Below are 23,855 nucleotides of genomic sequence, written 5' to 3'. Positions count from 1 at the left end.
GGAAGTGACAAACAGATTCAAGGGATTAGATCCGGCAGACAGTGACTGAAGAACTATGGACAGACATTTTAACACTGTACAGAAGGGGGTGACCAAAACCATCCCAAAGAAAAAGACATGCAAGAAGGCAAAATGGTTGCCTGAGGAGACTTTACAAACAGCTGAGGAAAGAAGAAAAGTGAAAAGTAAGGGAGAAAGGGAAAGACACACCCAACTGAGTTCAGAGTTTCGGACAACAGCAAGGAGAGATAAGAAGGCCTTCTTACATGAACTATGCGAAGAGACAGAAGGAAATAATAGAACGGGAAAGACTAGAGCCCTCTTCAAGAAAACTGGCGCTAACAAGGGAACATTTCATGCAATGGACAGAAATGGCAAGGACCTAACAGATGCAGGGACCTAAGAGATTAAGAAGAGGTGGCAAGAATACAAAGAACTATACAAAAAAGGCCTTAATGACCTGAATAACTACGATGGTGTGGTCACTCACGTAGAGCTGGACACACTGGAGTGTGACATCAAGTGAGCCTTTAGGAAGCACTACTACAAACAAATTTAGTGGAGGTGATACAATTCCAGTTGAGCTATTTAAAATCCTAAAAGATGATGCTGTGAAAGTGCTGCATTCAATATGTCAGCAAATTTGGAAAACTCAGCAGTGGCTACAGGGCTGGAAAAGTGTCAGTTTACATTCAAGGCCGAAGAATGTTCAAACTACCAGGCAATTTAGCTCATTTCATACGCAAGCAAGGTTATGCTCAAAATCCTTCAAGCTAGGCTTCAGCAGTATGTGAACCGGGAACTTCCAGATATTCAGCAGTTCCAGAAAAACATTTACTTCTGCTTCATTGACTACACTAAAGCTTTTGACTGTGTGGATCACAAAAACTGCCCAAAATTCTGAAAGACGGGAATACCAGTCCACCTTACCTGTCTCCGGAGAAATCTGTGTAGGTCAAGAAGCAACAGTCAGAACTGTGATGGAACAACTCACTGGTTCAAAATTGGAAAAGGACTATGTCAAGGCTGTATCCTGTCACCCTGCCTATTTTAACATATGCAGAGTACATCATACAAGATGCCAGGCTGGATAAAGCACAAGCTGGGATCAAGACTGTGGGAGAAATATCAACAACCTCAGATATGCAGATGATATCACTCTAATGGCAGACAGTGAAAAGGAAATAAAGAGCCTCTTGAGGGTGAAAGAGAAGAGTGAAAAAGCGGGCTTAAAACTCAACATTAAAAAAACTAAAACCATGGCATCTGTTCCCATCACTTCAAGGCAAATAAAAGGGGAAAAAGTAGAAGCAGTGACAGATTTTATTTTCTTGGGCTCTAAAGTCACTGTGGATGGTGACTGCAGCCATGAAAATATAAGACGTTTGCTCTCTGGAAGAAAAGTGAAAGTGTTAGTTGCTCAGTCTTGTCTGACTCTTTTGCAACCCCATGGACTGTAGCCTGCCAGGCTTCTCTGTCCATGGGATTCTCCAGCAAGAATACTGGAGTGGGTTGCCATTTCCTTCTCCAGGAAATCTTCCCAACTCAGGGATCGAAGCCGGGCCTCCTGCATTGCAGGCAGATTCTTTACCATCTGAGCCATCAGGGAAGCCCAAAGGTATGACAAAACTAGACAGTGTATTAAAGAGTAGAGGCATCACTTTGCTGACTAAGGTCCATATAATCAAAGCTATGGCTTTTCCAGTAGTCATGCACAGATATGACAGTTGCACCATAAAGAAGGCTAAGCACTGAAGAATTGATGCTTCTGAACTGTGGTGCTGGAGAAGACTCTTGAGAGTCCCTTGGACTTCAAGGAGATCAAACCAGTCAATCCTAAAGGAAATCAGTCCTGAATATTCACTGCAAGGACTGACACTGAAGCTCCAATACTTCAGCCACGTGACATGAAGAGTTGACTCACTGGAAAAGACCCTGATGCTGGGAAAGACTGAAGGCAAAAGGAGAAAGGGGCGGCAGAGGATGAGATGGTTGGGTGGCATCATTGACTCAATGGACATGAATGTGAGCAAACTCTGGGAGATAGCAGAGGACAGAGAAGCCTGGTATGCTACAGTTCATGGGGTTTCTAAGAGTTGCCCATAACGTGGCGACTGAACAAGAGTCTTCTCAAGTTTCCTTCTTGAGCCTGGAAGTCCTAACCACTACCCTGTCCTCAACTGCTACCCCAATTCTTTGCTCCTCCTCTTGATCTCTATTTTTCCTTTATTGTTCTGAATAGCTTCCCACAAACAGAGAACCAGTTTAATGGAAAGCACTCAGTTAATGTTAACTGCTATATCAAAACTCACAAAAGTCATGCCAGTGGCTCAGACGACATCACAAACCTATACGTTAAGTCAGCCTGCACCATAGAAATTACCTCACTCTCAAGAAACCCAACATCAACCACAATTGTCCAATTCAGCTTTAGCTACAGCCTACCTTGTCCTAGAAAACAGGACCTCCTAGTTTTAAAAGGAAACTCCCATCTTTCTAGCCAATCATGTCCTGTTTCTGCAGTGCCTCTTTTAAGACCCCATAAAAGTCACTCTTACCCTAAATTCCCTGAAGAGGTGCTTGCTAGGCATTGTAGATCCCAGTCTATGGACTGTTTTCCCTTGAGTAAAAGGACATCAAACTTGTTACTAAGTTTTTTAGTTTTGCCATTTGATATGAAGATGATAGCAATGAAAACAAAGAGAAAAAGATCTGAAGGAAATACTAGAAGATCACTGTACAATTGTATAATTCCAAATGAATGTATATTCTCACCACTTTGATTTTTTTTTTTCCACCACAGGGATAACCATGTCATAAAATGAATCTACGTCTCACAACTAACTTCAAAAAATTAACCATTTATTTTTATTAAGCCTAAGACATTATATAAAATGCACCATGGGTTTTATATTTCACTGAGTAAAAAATGCTCCCACTAAACTGTGATATAAATCAATTTTAAGATATACCTTTTTCAGAACTTTACAATTTATTTTTTAAAAGTATGTCTTAGATTTGATGGACTAGGGTGTAAAATTTTCTACCTTCTAGAATACATTAACAACACATCTAGATTTAAGTATAAATGAACCAAAAACTCAATTAACATAAACTAGACCAGCTTTTGAAAAATAAACTGTATTGCCACATTTTTTCCATCTAAATCTCTGTAACATATTCTCAGCACCAAATAAAAGTAAGTAGAAATCCACTAGCTGCAAGCTTCCAAATTCACTGTTCACACAAATATAAATGTCTTACAATACTTTTATGTGGACCTATGACTACCAACTCTCATTAATTGCAATAGGTATTAAAAATCTTTGAGTTGGGAAAAGTTTAGTATCTTGAAAGGCCTTGGCTATCCTGCTTACAAGAAAATTTATTTACAGTACAACAAAGACAAATCCAATATTCATATCATTAACAGAATAATATATATTTTAAGAATATGATGATATGCTTTGCAGTTACTAAGTTAAACAAATCTTTTTACTTTAATCTAGAATGACATATTAACATCAGTCATTTTAATCACAAGGTCTCTAAGCCCAAGTAATAAAAAATATGCAGAACTGTATTCTCTATGTTAAGAAAGGTACACCTGTACATACAAGAACATTCCAAACACATTAATTTCAATGCAGAAGCAGCCCAATATCCAATGTAAATGGCTTCTAATGAAATGATGCCTGCTCAGAAAATTAAAAGCTGTTAACATATTACAGCCACTGGTCAACTGCATTTTGATAAGTCACTCTGAGTTCACTCTCACTGCAAAACCTCACAGTTACTGCCTCAAGTAACAAATACTTAATTTTCAAATTCGAAAGACTTATTTCCAATAGAATCTGTCTTTATATATTTGAAGGCATTTTTTATTTTTGAAAATTCACTATGCAACATCTGGAGGTTTTCCACAGTATTCCCTCTCCTACCCCATTATGACATTCTATTTTCATTAAAGGGCTTCCCTGGTGTCTCAGAGGTTAAAGCGTCTGCCTGCAATGAGGGAGACCTGGGTTCAATCCCTGGGTTGGGAAGATCCCCTGGAGAAGGATATGGCAACCCACTCCAGTATTCCTTGCCTGGAGAATCCCATGGACGGAGAAGCCTGGTGGGCTACAGTCCACAGGGTTGCAGAGAGTTGGACACGACCCAGTGACTTCACTTCATTGAAAGAGAATTTTCATTAAAAGAGAATTTTTCAGCTTAGCAATGAGACACATGCAGAGTTAACTAGAGCCTAGAAATACTACTAAATCCAGGAGACTGAAGTGCCTTTAAGAAAGCTGGGAAAAGATTATTAAAAGTCTTTAACCAGTCAACTGAAAACAGTCATGAAAAAACCATCTCAAAAAATAAGGAATCAATGTTTTAGGACTAGCATATCTTAAGGGCAGACGACTAACCAACCAAAATTAAAATGAGAAAAGCAGAGAAGGGAACACAGACTCAACTACCATGGTTTGCTTGTGTAATCCCCCTCTCCACAGCACTGATCAGGGGAGAGATACTCAAGATTGTGAACAAGAAACTAAATTTATGTTGCTTTTTCAAAAGTGTTGTCAATGTCCAACCTAACATCTAGAGTCAGTGTACTTCTTTTCAGTCAAATTCTTTGATTTATTCACATGGTCTGTGCATTAATTTAGAGATACTGATACAGAGATAGAGATACTGATACTGGAAAAGAAGAATTAAACTGGGAAGACAGCAATGATTTTTATCAAGAAGTGGGCACCAAAATTACTTGGGTTTGTATTCTGTCTCAACACAGAAAGAAAAAAAAAAAGGATTATATATCCCTGGGCCCCATCCCTAGAGTTCTGAAATGTACAACTGCTTCAGAAAAACAATTGCTATCAAGGAAACACCATGTTGAGTAGAAAGAACATTGACTTAAAGTTGCAAATAATATGAATTTCCATTCTCACTATTAGGTACATAACCTCCAAAATATTGGTCAACCTTGAGTTTCCTTTTGGGTATCCAAAGTATTATAGAGATGAATCTTTAAAGAATCTTACATAAAACTTTTAGGTTATAAAAACACTATATAAAATATTATCAGAAAAAAACTTAATGGACTTCTCCAAAAACAAAGTTGGTCATTTTTCTTTTTCTCCCCATTCTGGTATCCTAGTTGTTTCAATTTTATAAAATGTCATAAATAATCCCATGGCCAACAGAAACTTCTAACAGATACTCTAGACCTAGTCATTTCTAGAGACCTTTTATAACTCCATGCTGGGGACAACTCCATACAAACAATATTGCCTAATTAATTTTTAAATGTCTTGGTTTCATTCTATATTTGAAAGTACTATAAATATCTACTTTATTACATGCTTTTAGACATATTTAAGTCTTTTATTAATCCTATTAGGTAATTAAAATTACCTCCATTTTACAGATGAGGCTCAAATAAATTAATTTACCAGAAGTTACTAAACTAGTAAGTCCTGGGGTCAGGATTCAAATTTAGGCTATTTGGCCTTTTTACAACTTCATTAATTTTGATACAAGAAACAATTTCACTTTAAGAGTATAAATACAGAAGCAAACTATGTTAGACAACTTTAGGTTAGAAGTACTATGGCTACCTATTTAGATTAGAGGAAGCATGCTCAAGACTGATCATATGCTTTATCTTCTGGAGTTAATAAACTGCCATAAAAACTGTTATCTGAAATGAGCTTACACTTTACTATTTTCTTTCTTTATAGAATAGAAAACCAGCTCTGTCCAATATAACTTTCTATGATGACAAAAATAGTCTTTTATCTATGTTGTCCAAAACAGTAGCTACTAGCCACATATGACCTGAAAATAGCACTTTAAATGTGGCCAGTGCAAAATATGAAACCTATGTATTTCAATATAGTAGACAAGGAACATACATTTATAAACTAAAATTTTCTGTAAATTGTTATTTTACTTATAGCCTCAAGCTCTTAATTTGCATTGCCCAAAGAAATTATTTAAAATTCAAGCAGCCAAATATGCAAAATTAAAATATGTAGCAAGTACAAGCACATATCCATATAGTTATTGCAGATCAAGACAACATGAAAAACAGCACACAGCCAAAATCCTTTGGGGGAGGGGGAAAAAAAACAACAAATAAGACCAAATTTGTTAGAGCCAGCCAACAAAACTCCATGCGAAAAAGTTATAATCATCACAACTTTATTTTCAGATCAAGCATCCAAAGGTATATGATCTTTTCAGCAAAAGACAATGCCAAGCACTATTATGGATCAGGCATTTTACCTGAAGACTTATTTTTTGTTCTTGAACCCTCAATGATAGCAGTAGAAAACAAAAGCAGCTGAAATGTGAAATAATCCCTAGAAAAATCAAGAATTAAAAAAATTCACAACATTAGTAAGAAGCAATTACTCAAAGAATGAAAAACTGGGGCTCACAGGGTTTATTAATAAGTACTTTCAGATATAAAGTTATATCTAATGGATTTTGAAGATGTTAACATTAACATTCTAGATTATAGATCCATGAGCTATTACTGTACTCAAATACCTTAAAGGGAATTAGAAATTATATTTAACAAAGGGAAACAGTCATTTTCAGTGTAAAATTAATATATCAATAAAAACATGGGAGTAACCTTCACTAAACTGTCTAAAACTCAAAATTTGTGGTCAGGGTCAACTGTTATCCTTTTTAGAAATTTATTTTTCTGGTTCAAGGAGCAATTGCTGGCTTCCTCTGCCTACATGCCATTGACATAAATGTCAATGCTTTCTTTAAATATAACTGAGAAATGACTGAACACCTAGTCGCTTTTCATTTGCATTGTTAGAAACTTACTTTAAAATCAAGACTATTCTTCAAGAGACAGAATATGCAACTCTTCTGATGACTTGGAAGAATGTATACTCTTGGGATTTTCTGGAAATTGACATTTGGATCCTTGTCCAAGCAAATATAAGCAAAATAAAACAGAACCCAAACTACATACTCTAAAAAGTGAAATAGACAAAAACAACAATAACTAATTAAATACTTATAAATTCAGTTTTCTTGGGCATTTTTGTTTCTAACTTGCCTAGGAAAAAGCTCAGGATTAAGTATTCTATAAAACCACATACCTAATAAGCTATAAGAAGTTTTACAAGTCATCTAAGAAATTTCTAAATTACCAAATTACTTCCCAATCTTCGTATCAAATTAAGATGACTTTCCTTTACTCTCTCCCTATCACAAATGGCTGATTTGCTAACTCCAAATAAATGTTTACTTAAATGAGTTGTCCACATTAATACCCTGGTTTCTCTTCAGATCACATAAATGAGTTGTCCACATTAAAAAAGGGAAAAAAAAAAACACAGAAAAGAAAAAAACTGCTAAATATATAAAAACAGAATAAAATACACTTTGAACTAAAGTTTCAAGTTCATTTTTGCTTTGCATCAATGCAAAGAAAAAACCATCAGTCCTAAAAAAAACAAAAAAGCTGATTTTCAGACTTAATTTATGATTGTATACTTTCAAATTATATTAATGTATTCAATTATAAAGTAGTCTTTAATGGCAATAACAGAAGTCAAACAATCTGAGTAATATAATGTAGCAAATTTTAAAAATGTTATAGACAGTTCTAGATTCAAATCCCAACTCTGCAATGGATCTAGGAATAATGGGGATAACAATACCTACTTCACAGGGCAGTGATAGGAATTAAATAAAATAAAATTCCAACACTGCAACAGATCTAGGTACATCATGGGGATAAAAGCACCTACTTCATAGGGCAATGGTAAGAATTTAAAAATACCTGTTAAATGTCTAGAATTGTACCTGGCAAAGAACAGGTATGTTCTGAATACTAGCTATAGGACTACTGAGGAGGGACTCTTCCTCTGAGCTTGTTATCTCCAATTGAAAGAAATGATGAAGGCTGCTAGACGGGTCTCCTAAGAGTATTATGGAGATCTAATGAGAACGCAAATGGAAGACCTGAACTTTGGACAACACACAAAATTCTTTGAGCTTCGTTTTCTTCAAATAAATTGAAAGTTTTGATAGTTATATCTCACACACTCTTTAATATTGATCATTAAAAATCGAAGAGCTAATGTAAAAATGCTTAACTCTAAATGTTGGCAATATTAAACAAAATTCCATTTACTATCATATTGAAACTGAAAAATGTCAACTCAAATGGCATATAACAAAACATATTATGTCAGAACTATTATCAGATTTATGAAGTAGGAATATATCTATCATTTTGTTAGAATGAATTTGAGAATGAGTGTTACAGTGTGTATGTGTATGTACTGCTTTTATTAACTGAGGCTGGAGTGTGATGCTCCTTCCCTTCTGCTTCCTCCTGAGTTCCTCTAATTCTTCCTGAGGAGGAAGGAATTAGAAGGTAGAGTCTTAACCACTAGACTGCCAGGGAAGTTCCTTGGTTTTTTTGCTTTCATTTGTTTTATTTTTCATTGGCCCAACATTTTTGATACAAACAAACAAAAATAGAGTCTTTGAGCCAGAGGTGGCCAATACTTTGCAATCTCTGTATTCAAGAAACAATACATTCCATGAGGAAGGGAACCTTGTAGATTCTGCTTACTCCAGCAGGTAGCATGGTGTTTTGCAGTTACTGCTTGAAAAATATTTTCTGAACAGCTAAGAAAACAGAAGATCTCAGAAGACTAAAGAAAGCACCAAGCAACAAATGAACCAATGGAGAGAGAAAACACCGCAAAGTCAGAGGGCTGGAGTTTCAGTGACTCGGGCACTTAGTTTGCAGTCTGGTGACTCAGCTGAGCTCAGACTTTTTTTAAGTGTACTGACTTCTTTATTCAAGTGGTTCCTATTAGCCAATCAACCAGAGAGCACTAATATATGAAGAGTTTGCCAATAAATAATAAGTTGATTAAAATTATGGGTAAAGAGTTATAAGTACTATGTATACACAGGAGAGATATTTTAAATGTCCATTCCACCAGGATAATAAAGCAAAGTGTGAAACTCACATGTACCTGGAGCGAAAAGGAAGGTGAGAACCAGTATTTCTCACAACAACAGTCATGCAATACTAACAACTCAGAGTTCTTTCTTGATCCCCTTACACTCTGCTACTAAATGACTAAATATTGCGACTAAATTACTTAAGAAAAAAAACACCCTGTGAGAAAAACCCTGGAGAAACTAAATCTAGATTCATCTGAAAATTCATGTAATGAAACCTCATGAAAATCAACAAAGGGCAAATGTAAAATGCTTTCTTCAAAAAATTGTTTTAAGGAGAGGGGAAACACACTGATTCTGAAAGAGGTTTATTTCTTTCTGCTCAAATTTTACCAATCCTTCAGCCGCCCAAGGCAACTTCAGTACCTGAGCGAACCCCATTAGAACAAGGGGAGAAGGCTGCTCTGATGGTGAGAGTACTACTCACAGAAAGAAGCTACTGAGCTGGGCTGAGGCTAGAGCTCTCTCTGCACCCAAGAACAAGGAAACAGTTCTAAACAAAACTCTACAGTTTTCACAGTTTTAAACAAAAAGGGCTACTGTGCACCAAGCTTATGACCACAAGGTTCACAAGAGGAAAGTATCTTGCTTTCTATCCTCTTCTATTTGAGAAACAAGTAAGTGTGATCTGTATGTGTGCTAACATTACACAACAGAGAAAAGTCATAAACTAAGTACACACAACAATGTGAATGAAGGTGAACCAAGCTAAAAAACTGAAATAGACACTTATCATAAAGTCAGAACGAACGAATGAATGGAAGTAAGGGAGATGGTGACTCTAAAAGGAGAAGTTCCTAGAAGGATTAATACTTCAGAGGAAGGGAAAAGGAAGGTCAATGCAGAAAACTAAGTCAGTAATCTAGAATAAATATCATGTAAATAAAAAACAAAAATCATTAACAAAGACATAAGAGAGGATAAATCCAGGAGCTCTTGTATTGAAATTATAGGAATCACAGGAAGAGAAAAAGGAACAGAGAAAGAAATAACAATCAAAGAAATACTAGAAGAAAATAATCCTCAAGCTGACTAAAGATCTGCATTTCTAGACTGACAAGTCTTATAAAGTCTCAATTAGAGATGGGAGCACAGTGAAAAAACACTTAGATAGATGCATCCTGGGAACAAAAAGAGAAGTTTCAACCTTCAAAAAAAAGAAATTAATCTGTAAGCTTCTAAATGGAAAGAACAGGCAAATTAAGATGAAAGAAAAATGAGACCCAGCAAGACCTCACATCTGTAATACTGGGAATAAAAGAATACTACAATTTTACAGACTTAAAGGGGAAAAAATTAAAATATCCTATATTTAGCTAAGATAGTAATCATATGTGAAACCAAACAAGAAACACCTGCAAACCCAACAGCTCATTAAGTATATCATCCACCAAAGACTAAGGAAATTACTGAAACTGCAACATAACAAAGGGTTTTTGAAACAGAAGCAAGATCCTGCCAGTGCAAACTTAATATGTAATATAGGATATAAAGTCAAAATTATTCCATAATACCCAAGAATTGGAGATAGAGGGGAAGGTGAGTAGGAGACAGGAAAGTGAGCAAGAATAATGTATTAGGTAGATGAGCACAAAGAAAACTCCTAATTTTGATAGAATAAAACAGAAGTATATGTTTAACTATATATATATTAAAGTTAGGTAACCAACAAAGAATCAAAGATTTATAGTGAAAGTTCTGAATTAATTTGGAAGAAAGGGAAGGAACTCGACCAATCCAGAGAAGACAAGGAAGAACCACCAGCTATAATGTAAACGTATGTGTGCTGAACGGTACATCATATAATATTTATCTAGCTTCAAAAAAATCAACTTATTTACCATGAATTAAAAAAAAAAAACAGGGAAAGATAGGGAAACAACTGTCCTAGAACACATGTCAAGATATAACAGTTGAGGAGTGAAGATGAAAAAGAGGGAAAAACCTACCACAAAATGAAGTTGAAACTAGAAAAAAATGGAGCACAAGAAAAAAACGACGTTCCTGATATCACAGGACCACAAGGGGACAAAAGTGAGAATAAACTGGAAATGAAAAGAGCTTTAATAATTACCTATGGAAGACAAAAAAAGGAGATCCCATCACATACCTATAGTGAAAAATAAAACTCAAGAAAACATCACAGAAACAAAACTAGATCTAGGTCTATATACTTAAGGGCATACTGAATCCTAGAAAGAACTAATCATGAAAAATCAGTGCTATTTAATATATACTCTACTGTATTTTTGTCATAAAAAGTGGAATTCTTTAGGCACCTTGGTAAAAAGAATGTCAACTCTAAAAAAGAGGTGAAATCGGGTTGGTCTTAGATTTCTCCAGAGTAGCACTTTACACTATAAGGCTGGAAGAATGTTTATAATATCCTCAAGTAAAGGAAGCATAACCCAAAGATTTTATATCTAGTTAAACTGTTACTTAAAAACAACACAGATAAGCAATGTTAAACAAGAAGTCTAGTGAACTGTTTTCCATGACTTCTCAAAGGATTTATATGAGGATAAACCTCAACTAATCAAGACATGCCTGGAAAAGCTTAAGCAAAAGGACTGGCACTGAGAAGTGAATCTACTTAACTACAAGATTAAAACAAATGTGGGAATTATGATATACAAATTATATACCTAAAAATTAAAAGTTAATTATTGTCTAATAATTGGGTACAAAAAAGTATCATTTGAAGTGGATAAGGCAAATAACAGATGTATTTAATATATAATTAAATTAATACAGAAGTAATAAATATATAAATATATTTATTAGTTTAAAGATTAAGATAAAGAGATAATTAAAATTGGGATATGGAGGTAAGAAAGGAGAAAGGAAATATATTTAATTTCATCATTGCTCATAAAAAGAAATAAAGTGTCTAAAAGTATCTAAAAAATACTTACACAATTATATTTATGAAAGTACTCTCTAAAAAGAGAAAAATGGTTCTTCCTAAGTAAAAGAAGAAGCATATGAAACAAAGAAAAACTGGCCATTTGGTGAAACATTTTTAAAGAGCCAGAAAAACAAAGTATATAAAATTATAATGACAGAACTAAAACTAGCCTATTAATACATGTAAATGAAATAAACCAACACAATAAAAGGAAAGATTAGATCCTGACTGAAATTAACCCTGCACTGTATACATGAAGCATATTCAAAACAAAAAGACAAAAGTTGAAAGTAACAGGACAAGAAAACATTTACCAGGCAAATACAAACTAAAAGAAAAAAAGAATTACAATCTTAACATCAGACAAGGTTGGACATAATGAGAAAAGCGTGAAAAGAGACAAAGGACCATTATAGCAGTAAAAGGTGAAATGGCACAGAGTTCTTCTAGTTAGGAATAACAGACATAGCACTAGCATTCATAAAGCATAAAAGCACAGACAAAACAGACAGAAATAGAAATACTAGCAGCAGAGGACTTGAACTCACTTCAGTCCATGACAAAGAGAGTAAGAAAAAGATGGATATAAAAGACCTTTCAAACTGAATACAAATACAAAACACTTCCCCCAAATGACTGCATATTAAACAACAAAAAGAAAATCTTAATAAACTAAAAGAAACAGTAAAGATAATATCCTCTGATCACAATATAGTAAAACTAGAAAACAAGTAACAAAACTACAGGGAAAAAGCCCTTACCATGGGAATTTTAAAATACTCAGTAACTTTTGATCCAAGAGGGTATTCACCCAAAACATAGAATATTTGAACAAATTTTTTAAAAGTAACAACTTCTTCAATATCTCATACACTAGCAAATATACTCCAGCATTAAAATAAAGCACTAGAAGTATTATCGGAAATATTAATGTATAAGAAATACTGATCTTTACAGCAGTGGACTTTACTTTCACCACCAGACACATCCAAAACTGAGTATCACTTCCACTTTGGCCCAGGCTCTTTATTCTTTTCTGGAGGTGTTTCTCCACTTTTTCCCAATAACATATTGGACACCTACTGACCTGGGGGACTCATCTTCCAGTGTCAAATCTTTTTGCCTTTTCGTACTGTTTATGGGGTTCTTGAGGCAAGAATACTGAAGTGGTTTGCCATTCCCTACTCCAGGGGACCACATTTTGTCAGAACTCTCCATCATGACCCATCCATCCTGGGTGGCCCTGCATGGTATGGCTCATAGTTTTACTGAATTACACAAGACTGTGATCCATGCGATCATTTTGGCGAGCTTTCTGTGACTGTGCATAGGAACCTGGAATGTTAGGTCCGTGAATTAAGGTAAATTGGATGTGGTCAAGCAGGGGATGTAAAGAGTTAGCATCAACACTTCAGGAATCCGTGAACTAAAATGCACAGGAATGGGCAAATTTAATTCAGATGACCATTGTATCTACTATTGTGGGCAAAAATCGTATGGAAGAAATGGAGTAGCTCTGACAGTAAAAAAAAAAAAAAAAAACAAGTACAAAATACAGTACTTGAGTGAAATCTCAAAAACAACAGAATGATCTCAGCTCATTTCCAAAACAAACTTTTCAACATCACAGTAATCCAAATCTATGCCCCGACCACTAATGCCGAAAAAGGTGAAGGAGAACAGTTCTATGAAGACCTACAAGAACTTTTAGAACACCAAAAAAGAAGATGTCTTTTTCATCATAGTGGATTGGAATCCAAAAGTAGGAAGTCAAAAGACACCTGGAGTTAACAGGCAAGTTTGGCCTTGAAGTACAAAATGAAGACAAGCAAAGTCTAACAGAGTTTTGCCAAGCAAATGCACTAGTCATAGCAAACACCCTCTTCTAACAACACAAGAGACAGCTCTAAACATGGACATCAGATGGTCAATATGGAAATTAGACTGATGGAGAAGCTCCATACAGTCAGCAAAAATAAAACCAGGAGCTGACTGTGGCTCAGATCATGAGCTCCTTATTGCCAAATTCAGACTCAAATTGAAGAAAGCAAGGAAAACCACTAGGCCATTCAGGTATGACCTAAACCTAATCCCTTATGATTATACAGTGAAGGTGAAAAGTAGATTCAAGGGATCAGGTCTGAGTGCCTGAAGAACTATGGATGAAAGTTCATAATACTGTACAGGAGGCAGTGACCAAAACTATCCTTAAGAAAAAGAAATACAGGAAGGCAAAGTGGTTGTCTGAGGAAGTTTTACAAATAGTTGAGAAAAGAATATGAGAGAAAGGGAATGGAGAAATGGGAAGATATACCAAACTGAATGCAGTTTCAGACAACAATAAAGAAGATAAGAAAGCCTTCTTAAGTGAACAATGCAAAGAAATAGAGGTATTAATAATAGAATTGGAAAGACTAAAGAAAACTGAGATGCCAAGGGAACATTTCATGCAAAGATAGGCACAATAAAGGACAGAAATGGCAAGGACCTAACAGAAGCAGAAGATATAAAGAGGTAGAAAGAATACACAGAAGAACTATACAAAAAAGTTAAGATTTTTATAGTTTACCCACACCCAGATAATCACAATGGAGTGGTCCCTCACCTTGAGTCAGATATCCTGGAGTGTGAAGTCAAGTGGGCCTTAGGGAGCATTACTACAAACAAAGCTAGTAGAAGTGATGGAATTCCAGTTGAGCTAATTCAAATCCTAAAAGATTATGCTGTTAAAGTGCTGCATGCAATATGCCAGCAAATTTGGAAAACCCAACAGTGGCCACAGGACTGGAAAAGGTCAGTTCTCATTCCAATCCCAAAGAAAGGCAATGCCAAAGAATGCTCCAACTACCATACAATAAAGCTCATTTCACATGCTAGCAAGGTTATGTCCCAAATCCTTCAAGCTAGGTTTCAGCATGAGAACCAAGAACTTCCTGATGAACAAGCTGGATTTACAAAAGGCAGAGGAACCAGAGATCAAATTGTCAACATCTGCTGTATCACAGAAAAAGCAAGGGAATGCCAAAAAAACATCAATCTCTGCTTCACTATGTTAAAGCCCTTGACTGTGTGGATCACAACAAACTGTGGAAAATTCTTCAAGAGATGGGAATACTGGACCACATTTTTACCTGCCTCCTGAGAAACCTGTATGCAGGTCAAGAAGCATCAGTTACAATCAGACATGAACAACAGAATGGTTCAAAATTAGGAAAGGAGTACGTCAAGGCTGTATACTATCACCCTGCATATTTAACTTATATGCAGAGTACATCATGAGAAATCCTGGGCTGGATGAAGTACAAACTGGAATCAAAATTACCAGGAGAAATATCAATAATCTCAGATATACAGATGATACCATTCTAATGGCAGAAAGTGAGGAGGAACTAAAGAGCCTCTTGATGAAGGTGAAAGAGGAGAGGGGAAAAGCTAGCTTAAAATGCAACATTCAAAAAAAGAAGGTCATGGCATCCAGCCTCATCACTTCATGGCACATAGGTGGGGAAAAGTGGAAACAGTGACAGATTTTATTTTCTAGGGCTCCAAAATCATTGTTGAGGGTGTACTTCAGCCATGAAATTAAAAGAGGCCTACTCCTTGGAAAAAAAACTATGATAAACCTAGACAGCATATTACAAAGCAGAGACATTACTTTGCTGACAAAAGGTACATATAGTCAAAGCTATGGTTTTCCCAGTAATCATGTACAGATGTGAGAGTTGGACCATAAGGAAGACTGAGCACCGAAGAATTGATGCTTTCAAACTGTGGTGTTGGAGAAGACTCTTGAGAGACCCTTGGACAGCAAGAAGTTCAAACCAGTCAATCCTAAAAGAAATCAACCCTGAATATTCACTGGAAGGACAGATATTGAACCTGTAATACTATGGCCACCTGATGCGAAGAGCCACTTCACTGGAAAAGACCCTGATTCTGAAAAGACTGAGGACAGGAGGAGAAGGGGGCTACAGAGGATGAGATGGTTGGATGGCATCACCGACTCAATGGACATGAATTTAAGCAAACTCCTGGAAACACTGAAGGACAGAGAAGCCTGGTGTGCTGTAGTTCATGAGTTCACAAAGAGCTGGACATGAGTCTGACTGAACAATAAAAACAAGGTAAAAATCTAAGACTCTGCATGGTTTCTGGTAAGCCTAAGTCAAATAACATTAGAGAAAGCAGAATAGAGAGAAGTATGCTTTATAACATAAAAGATTCAACGGAAAAGGAAAATAAGCCACAATATTTGTGTAAACAACATATTATGAAATACATAAAGCCAGAAAAAGATTGCTGCAGGCAACTATCACCAAAAGGAACTTATAACATTGTAAGAAAAAAATTAATGAAACTATGGCCACAGAGGGGACACTAATAAACTCTTTCCAAATTTGTCAGACTATGTAAACCAAACATAGGCAAGAATACAGAGTATTTCAATAATACAACCAAACTCAGTTTACTGGAAGTATATGCATACATGTTTTAAAAAGAATAATATAAGTAAATTTTTTATTCTACAGAGAACATATATGCTTCTCTTATATTCATGATTTATAGAGATCAATGATGTATGTGGTCACATAGTTACTAAAAACATAGTTATTATGGGCAGCATTCTCTAATAACAAGATCAGAATGACTTCCTATCACACATACTCCTCCTGTCATAAAAAAAATTTATCTTCAAACTAAAGCATTTTGTTCTCAGATACATATTAAAACCTCAGATACAACTGAAGCCTCTTGTAAGAAAAATATTTCTATTTCTAAAATACTTTTATTAAAATTAAAAAACTGAAAAGAAAGTAGCTTTATCCAGTCCACAGTACTTATTATTAGCTTTATTTACAATTCTAAAGAAGCTTTTTTGAAAATACAAACTAAATATAAGCTCTTTCAAATAGCCTAAGGTTCAAAAGTACAAAAATATACAACATTAGAATGAAAAGGCCAATATAACAAAAAATAAAAATTATATTTGTAAGAAAATATTATATGCAATGCAATATTGTGGCAATTAATTAGGAAATTCATAAGAAAAATATTTTCTAACAAAATACAAATTTCCATAATTGACTAAGGACATTGAAGAACATGAATATACTAATAATTAGGGAAGTTATAAGGACTGTCAAAGATTTAAAAAGGGGGGGGGGCTAGATGGTTTTGCAGTCAAATTATATACGATATGAAAATAATAGTCCTTCCAGGGTTTTTCAAATTATTCCAGAGCAAAGATGGAAAGCTTTCCCACTCATTAGCATAATCTTTAGTTAGCACAAACTTGGTAACATTGCTTTATAAGAATTATCTATGATCAAACAGTTAAATCCAGGTAATATTAGAAATCAACACAATTCAATTGAAAGATTATAAAATCTACCAATGTAATTTATCAACAAATAAAGGAACAAAGCATTTAATAAAATTAGGCTGTTTTTTGCCTTAAGTAAAAGAGAATGAAATGAGAATGACATATATACAATGAAGATGATTAACCATAACTCTTAGCCAGCATCTATGAAACAATGAAACACTAAAGACACATAAGACAGGCATGTCCACTAGCACCATTATTATCAGCATCATTTTTAAGCTTCAAACTAATGCAGGAATACAAAGAAACAACAAATGTGCATAAATGCTTGAAAATAGTATCTCCATTTGCAGATATGTCATAAATCTAGAAAACCCAAAGACTTCCCTAAAACCTAGCTTCTCTTATAACCAGCAAAAACAATTTGATATTCAAATAGTAAGCAAATCTCATCCACAACAGTAGCAAAACTATAAAATACCAGGCAAAAATTTAGCAAGTTTAACACTGAAGTATAGGTTCTCAGTGAATCAAATGTAAGAGACAAAGCATGTCCCTTAATAGGTAAACTGACCATCTTAAAAAAATATAGCACTGAGGAAGACCGTGAACTTTTCCTTAGTAAGATTTAATAAAGTATAAAACATGTCGAGTCCAGTTCAGTCTTATGTTCATGAATAATGAATAATAATGAGTAAAAGGCTGTTCTATAGTCACTCACCTGTATTCTGTATATAACAAACATAAAATGTCTGAAACTAGAAAGTAAGACTTCACAATAGGAGTCCTTCACTATGAAAATGTCACAATATGAAACCTAACAAAATTAACTCATGTTTTCCCTAAGGAAGAGAAAATTATAAAGTTTTTTGTTGCTGGGGCTTACAATAGTAGCTCTCATCCACCTAAAAACCCCTTTCATCCACTACTATAATGATAATAATAAACTAAGATTAGATATTTCAAATTATATATGTGCCATTATACATTTTAGTGTGTCCTGGGGATACTTAAAATCAGAGAGCACATATGGACCATTAAAAACTTTTGGAAAAATATTATTTTAAATAACCACAAATGAGAATGTTAAAAATCTTAAAAAAAAATTTTTTAAAGAAATGTATGGTCTGTCTCTTAGAATTAATATCCAGGTTAAACTTCTACTTTTCTGTATTAATTTACTGATTGATTGGTGGAACCAGATATAATTATTCTTTACATTGAGTTATAATCCAATACCATGCTACAGGGCTTCCCTGGTGGATCAGTTGATGAAGAATCCACCCTGCAATGCAGAAAACCCAACTTCGATCCCTGGGTTGGGAAGATCCCCCGGAGAAGGAAATGGCAACCCACTCCAGGATTACTGCCTGGAAAAATCCATGGACACAGGAGCCTGAAGGGCTACAGTCCAAGCGGTCACAAGAGGCAGACACGACTTAATGACTAAACCACCATCTCCTTGCTGTAATAATTCTGTTGCTCAAATTGTTTACGGGGAGCTCATTCAGGTTTGCTCCTCCTGTGTCCTTCATCTTTCCTGATTTTGGAGCACTTCTTGCATTCAAATAATACAGTATCTCCAGGTTTTTCTTTCGCTGCTCCAGCCCTGGAATCAGCCATTTCTCCAAGGAATCCTGTTTTCTTTTTACATGAGAATGGTATTTAGAAACCAAAATTTGGGTACTGGGTGTCAAAGATTTTTCAGCTCTAAAAAGATCTCTCACACCAAAAAGCATTACAAGGAAAGGTCTAAGAACTGAATAGCAAGAAGTACAGTTTAAAGGGATTAAGATAAAAAGAATCCTAAGTAACAATAACCTATGAGGTACTGAGAGGTCAAGAAGCCTGGAGATCCCAAAGTCTATCTAGCAAAAAATGGAAGAAATCAAGCAAATCACAAATATCATAAATATTTAGATACCAAAGGAGTGAGACTAGAATATTTTTATTGTTTTGTTACCTTAAAATATTCAATGACCTTAACCCCTTACTCATTTTGGAAAAATTCTAAAAAAAAAAAAAATTCACAATTTTCACATTTTGCAAAGATCAACAACGTTGACAGCAGCTAGGTACTTTTACAGCCTTTTTACTCCAATTTGAGTCCTCCAGAGCCAATCCTCAAGTCGCCCGTGGCTCCTCCTTCCCCATTTCTAGCAATCACTGTACTCAATTCATTCTTTCTTCATCTCTTTCTCTACGTAACAATCATCTGACCATTTCCTACATGAAATACCATACCATTCTTCCAACTGGTCTTTAAAGAAATTATTTTCCTTACAAATATTTTTGCACATGAATACAAATAATTACACGTAATTTATTTAAAAACTTCATTATTCAGCCCTAATTTATCTTTTCACCTACAATTTTCTTGTCATTCTGTTGCCCCAAACTATACCTACCTAGTTGTTATTTACAAGTACATCCTCCATTTCTCTCCAAATCTTATTAATATCAGACCAATTTATACACATATAAAATAATTCTGAAATGGCAAAACTGTTGATAGACATGAGCTGATTCGTATCTTTGCTCCAATATAGAAGAAACATAAAAATGAGACAAATTTAGAAATGCACTGTATAAATTTGCATTGAAATTTGTTTAAAATGAGTTTGCCAATACTACACTCTAACCAAAGAACTGTGACCAGAGGAAAAACCTTTCCCTCTGAGGACAGCTCTATAGGTTTACTCGGTTTTCTTGCACTCCAAGAAAAGTCTTTTCATTGTCTCTGTTTTGTTTCTTCAGATTTCTTATGATTCAGGAAGGCTTACCTTGAATGCTGGATTAATTTTTTAAAAATCAATGTTATAAAAGTGATATGATAAGAACACACAAAAAGGCAAGACAATGATTTATAAAATCATGAAACAAAATAAGATCTATAAGTAAAAACAAAATCTATAAATAAAAAAAAAGATGTAATTTTCCTTCTCAAATTTTACTGAAGAAATCAGAAACAGAAATCTGAAACCTACTTTATGCTTTAGAGATCTACAGAACTTCCTTCTCACTGAAATATGTATTTTAATTTCAACTTCTATTCTACATATCTTCTTTTATAATAGGCCCTAAGGAAAAAAGGTAACAGAAACACACATCCATTTATAATTAGTTTTTTACAATATTTTATTTCTGTACTGAATATGAAAGGATTTCTGCTTCTTCAAAGAGTAAGCAAACTGCCTATCATCAGCTTTAGACCTCAGATTTCAGCTATGCAGGCCACCATATTCCTTATAGAAAGCAGAAAAAGTATTTCTTTCCTTGAATTGCAGTTGTAAATTTATCACATCAGGTGAGAACAGGTAGTACTCTAATTATCCCCTTGCTTCTCCATATATTATAGGAACTACTATTGCTATGCAAGACTTTTAGACATCTAATTTGGAATTAAGTTACTACGAGCTTTTAAAATATCAAAAGAAATTTAGACTTGTCAGCACATTAAATATGGTATCCACTGTATCTTTACCTCTTAAAGTCAAAGGTAATATTTATAACAACAGGTCTTGTTTCCTTAACACTCACTACAAAACCTACAAAGAAGTATGTATAATTTTTGCAGTAACTCTGTGAAGACAGGCGCTACTTCCAGTCCTAAGTTTACAGGAGAGAAAATCAAAACCAAGATTTCACACTGGAATTAAGTAATAAAGCAGAGATCTGAACTCAGCAAGCTGAACGTAAAGATTACAGTTTGTACTAAGTATCGTTGTTCTTTATAACACTTTAATTGCAAACTGGTACTGCTTTTGAGCAGCTATATGCTAAAAGAAGGGCAAGAAAACTGAATTTAGTGCCACATAAAATAGGTATACAATTTTGCTAACTAGATAAGACTGTTTCTTGTATGACCACTTCTGATCCATCATCTTATTTATAAAGTAAATACATGCTAAATTTTAAAATTACTACACAAAACAAGAAGCATTTTCAAATTCTTTTCCCATTTAGGCTGTTACATAAGATTGAGCAGAGGAACTCTTCATTTGCCAGGATGTTTCCTCAGTTCCAGGAAAAGAAGGAGGGCTCTAAAGCACAAAAGCTTAAAACAAGAGAAGGAGACGGCACTAACTTATACCTGCATAACAAACCTCTTTATCGTGATTTTCCTGGTAATCCTCCACAACTGGCCTCCCCATCCTCACTTTCTTCTTTGTCTGCAGCTGAAGATGCTATTAAGCCCACATTATAAGCCACCCTGGAGATCTCATTCTCCCAGGAATACCTTCTATGAACCCAGGAGGTATACATGTTAATAAACTTTTGTTTTCCTCTTATTAATCCGTCTTTTATTACAGAGGTCTCAGCCAAGAACTCAAGGGTAAGGGGATCATTTTTTCCTTCCCCTACAGACCTTTGCCTTAGAAGTGCCACAGCGCATGAGGGGAGAGCACATTACCAATCTGCTACCTTATCTAACCTAAACCAGTCAGTCACAGTTCTTCCTTCTCACTCATAGTTCACCACTGTCCACATTTTAAAAATTCAAGAATCACACATGTTTATAAAGAAGCTGTTTTTGTTTCCTGTTGTGAATGTCTATAGATACCCATATATAATTAACAATTTAAAAATTTTCAGGCTTACCTACCTTACAGTAGGTAGCTCTTCTTAAAAGTGGCTGAAACTTCACTTTTTCTATTAAGTTTACTAATGTCTAAACTGGAATACTGTCAAATATTTAAAACCTCTATTCTTGGATCAAGGTATCCCCAAACAGAAGGTTATATACTGCTCTTTAAGCCACCAAATAAGTGATCTATTAGAACACTTTAATGACCAGGCACAGCTCAACCAGGAAATTAAAAACTGCCAAATATCAACACGTAAGAAGATTAAATCCAGATACACTGCACATAAAATAAACAGAATACTAAGATTATGTGCAAATATATTATATGGTAAAAGGAAATACACTTGTCTTTTAAAATTCAAGGCGAGAGTCTTAACATTTAAGGATATTCATTTTAAAAACACTTATAATAAACATAATAATTATGGAGGAGAATAAGATAATAAAGTATGAGAAACAAGCCAAATCAATTTTATCTCAAATTTTGAACCTGTCTTTTGTTTCTTAAGTAACTAAATTTCAATTAGATTATGCAAAGTAGCCAACTCAATTTCCTAATGCAAAAAGATTTATATATAATCAACAGGTACATATACTATTCAAAGAAAATGCTAAAAGCTATTTTTATTTATTCACTGGAAAATGGGGGAAAGTGTTCAATTACTACTATAAGAGCGGGGCTGAAGCACTACCTTGTCAAGAGAGACATTCCTAAATCACTTTGCAAAAAAGCTACTCAAAATAACATGTTCATTTCAATATTAAATTGTACTCCTACAAGTTTCTATAATCTGAGGACAAATCTCAGATTACTGACAAAGTGTTACTACACTGATTAACCTTTGGTTGATCCTATGCTGTAGGATCCATCTGTTTTATTTACTGGTATATCCAAAGTTTCTAACACTATATGCCTTACAGGTGACAGGTACTCAAAAACCATTTGCTAATCAATGAGTCAGTCTTTCAACTGGCTTCACTGTTTACTGGTACTCTTCTTACTCATTCTATTTCAAACCAAATTTTACATTTGAAAAATCTAAAATTTCTCCATGGATTTTGCAGTCTCTCTTTTTATCAATAAAATTTTGAAAAAAGCTCTCATTTTCCCTTTATTTCACTCTATTCATCTGAAGTCACAAATAAACTACTCTTTTTTTTCCCCAAGTCTACTTCAAAATGTACTAAGACTACACTGAAAATTTCTCCTATGGTTTTGAATATCTGGAGATTGTGGTCAGGTAAGAATGGCACGGCCAAAGTACCAGACCTAATCAGGGTATCAGTTAGCTCAGGGCTCAGAGCCAGTCCCTCCTGGCCTTTTAACTTCTACCTGAAACATGAAATTCATAATACATTTTATGAAATATAATTACCATGATAATTTAAAGTATCATTTTAAAGCACTGGACTTACCATTATAGGTTATTCTTGGCTTTGTTAAACACATCACAAGATGTAAATCCATTTCATCTGAGGGTACAAATTTTGAGCATACAGGGCACTTAAATCCTAAAAAATAAAAGAAATCCATGTTACTTAACAATTTTAAATATCCAGCCTTGCTCTTTAAAAAGGCAAGGAAGAAAAAGCATTTCAAACTTCAGTATTACATGTACATTGATACACTACCTATGCGCAACTTAAGTTGGGAAAAGAGTTTGTGACTATTAGTGTCTGACTTAAATCAGTTTATGAACACCATCCAATTTCAATGAAGAAAATCTGATTCACTACAAAACTCTCATATCCTCTTCTAATGTATGGGTCCAATCATTTTCATTTATTTTTTCATTAATCTGAACTTACCATTTTGTTATAATAGCTTTGTATTCTGACCCTCTTTCCTGACAGTACCTTTCCCAGCTTGGTACAGTACAATTTGAGTTGCAAGGTTTTATAGATAGATAGTACCTTACAAACTATTCTATTCCACTGACCTTTTAAAAATTTATCTGATGAAGAAAGTGAAGCCTTTTGTGGAACAGCAAAACCAGGTCTAGAATCTAAGACTCCTGACTCCTACT

The 23,855-nt window shown here is 34.7% G+C and overlaps 1 protein-coding gene across 2 annotated transcripts in view; it reads right to left on the bottom strand.

The window, feature by feature from the left end:
- The window catches only part of ZNRF2 (zinc and ring finger 2), a 93,842-nt gene that overhangs the window by 14,431 nt on the left and 55,556 nt on the right, over positions 1-23,855 (bottom strand). Inside the window, exons 2-3 of one of the 2 annotated variants that reach the window (XM_027539443.1) lie at positions 23,245-23,340; positions 6,280-6,356 (exon numbers count right to left, since the gene is read on the bottom strand). In XM_027539443.1, coding sequence (XP_027395244.1) covers positions 6,280-6,356; positions 23,245-23,340 — 173 coding nt within the window. The remainder of the gene's footprint in view (positions 1-6,279; positions 6,357-23,244; positions 23,341-23,855) is intronic. The other variant, XM_027539441.1, reaches the window with a different exon arrangement.

This window comes from Bos indicus x Bos taurus, chromosome 4 (genome assembly GCF_003369695.1).
Source record: "Bos indicus x Bos taurus breed Angus x Brahman F1 hybrid chromosome 4, Bos_hybrid_MaternalHap_v2.0, whole genome shotgun sequence".
NCBI lineage: Eukaryota > Metazoa > Chordata > Mammalia > Artiodactyla > Bovidae > Bos > Bos indicus x Bos taurus.
Note: the sequence above shows the minus strand (reverse complement) of the source record. Positions and strands in the feature narration are given on the sequence as shown.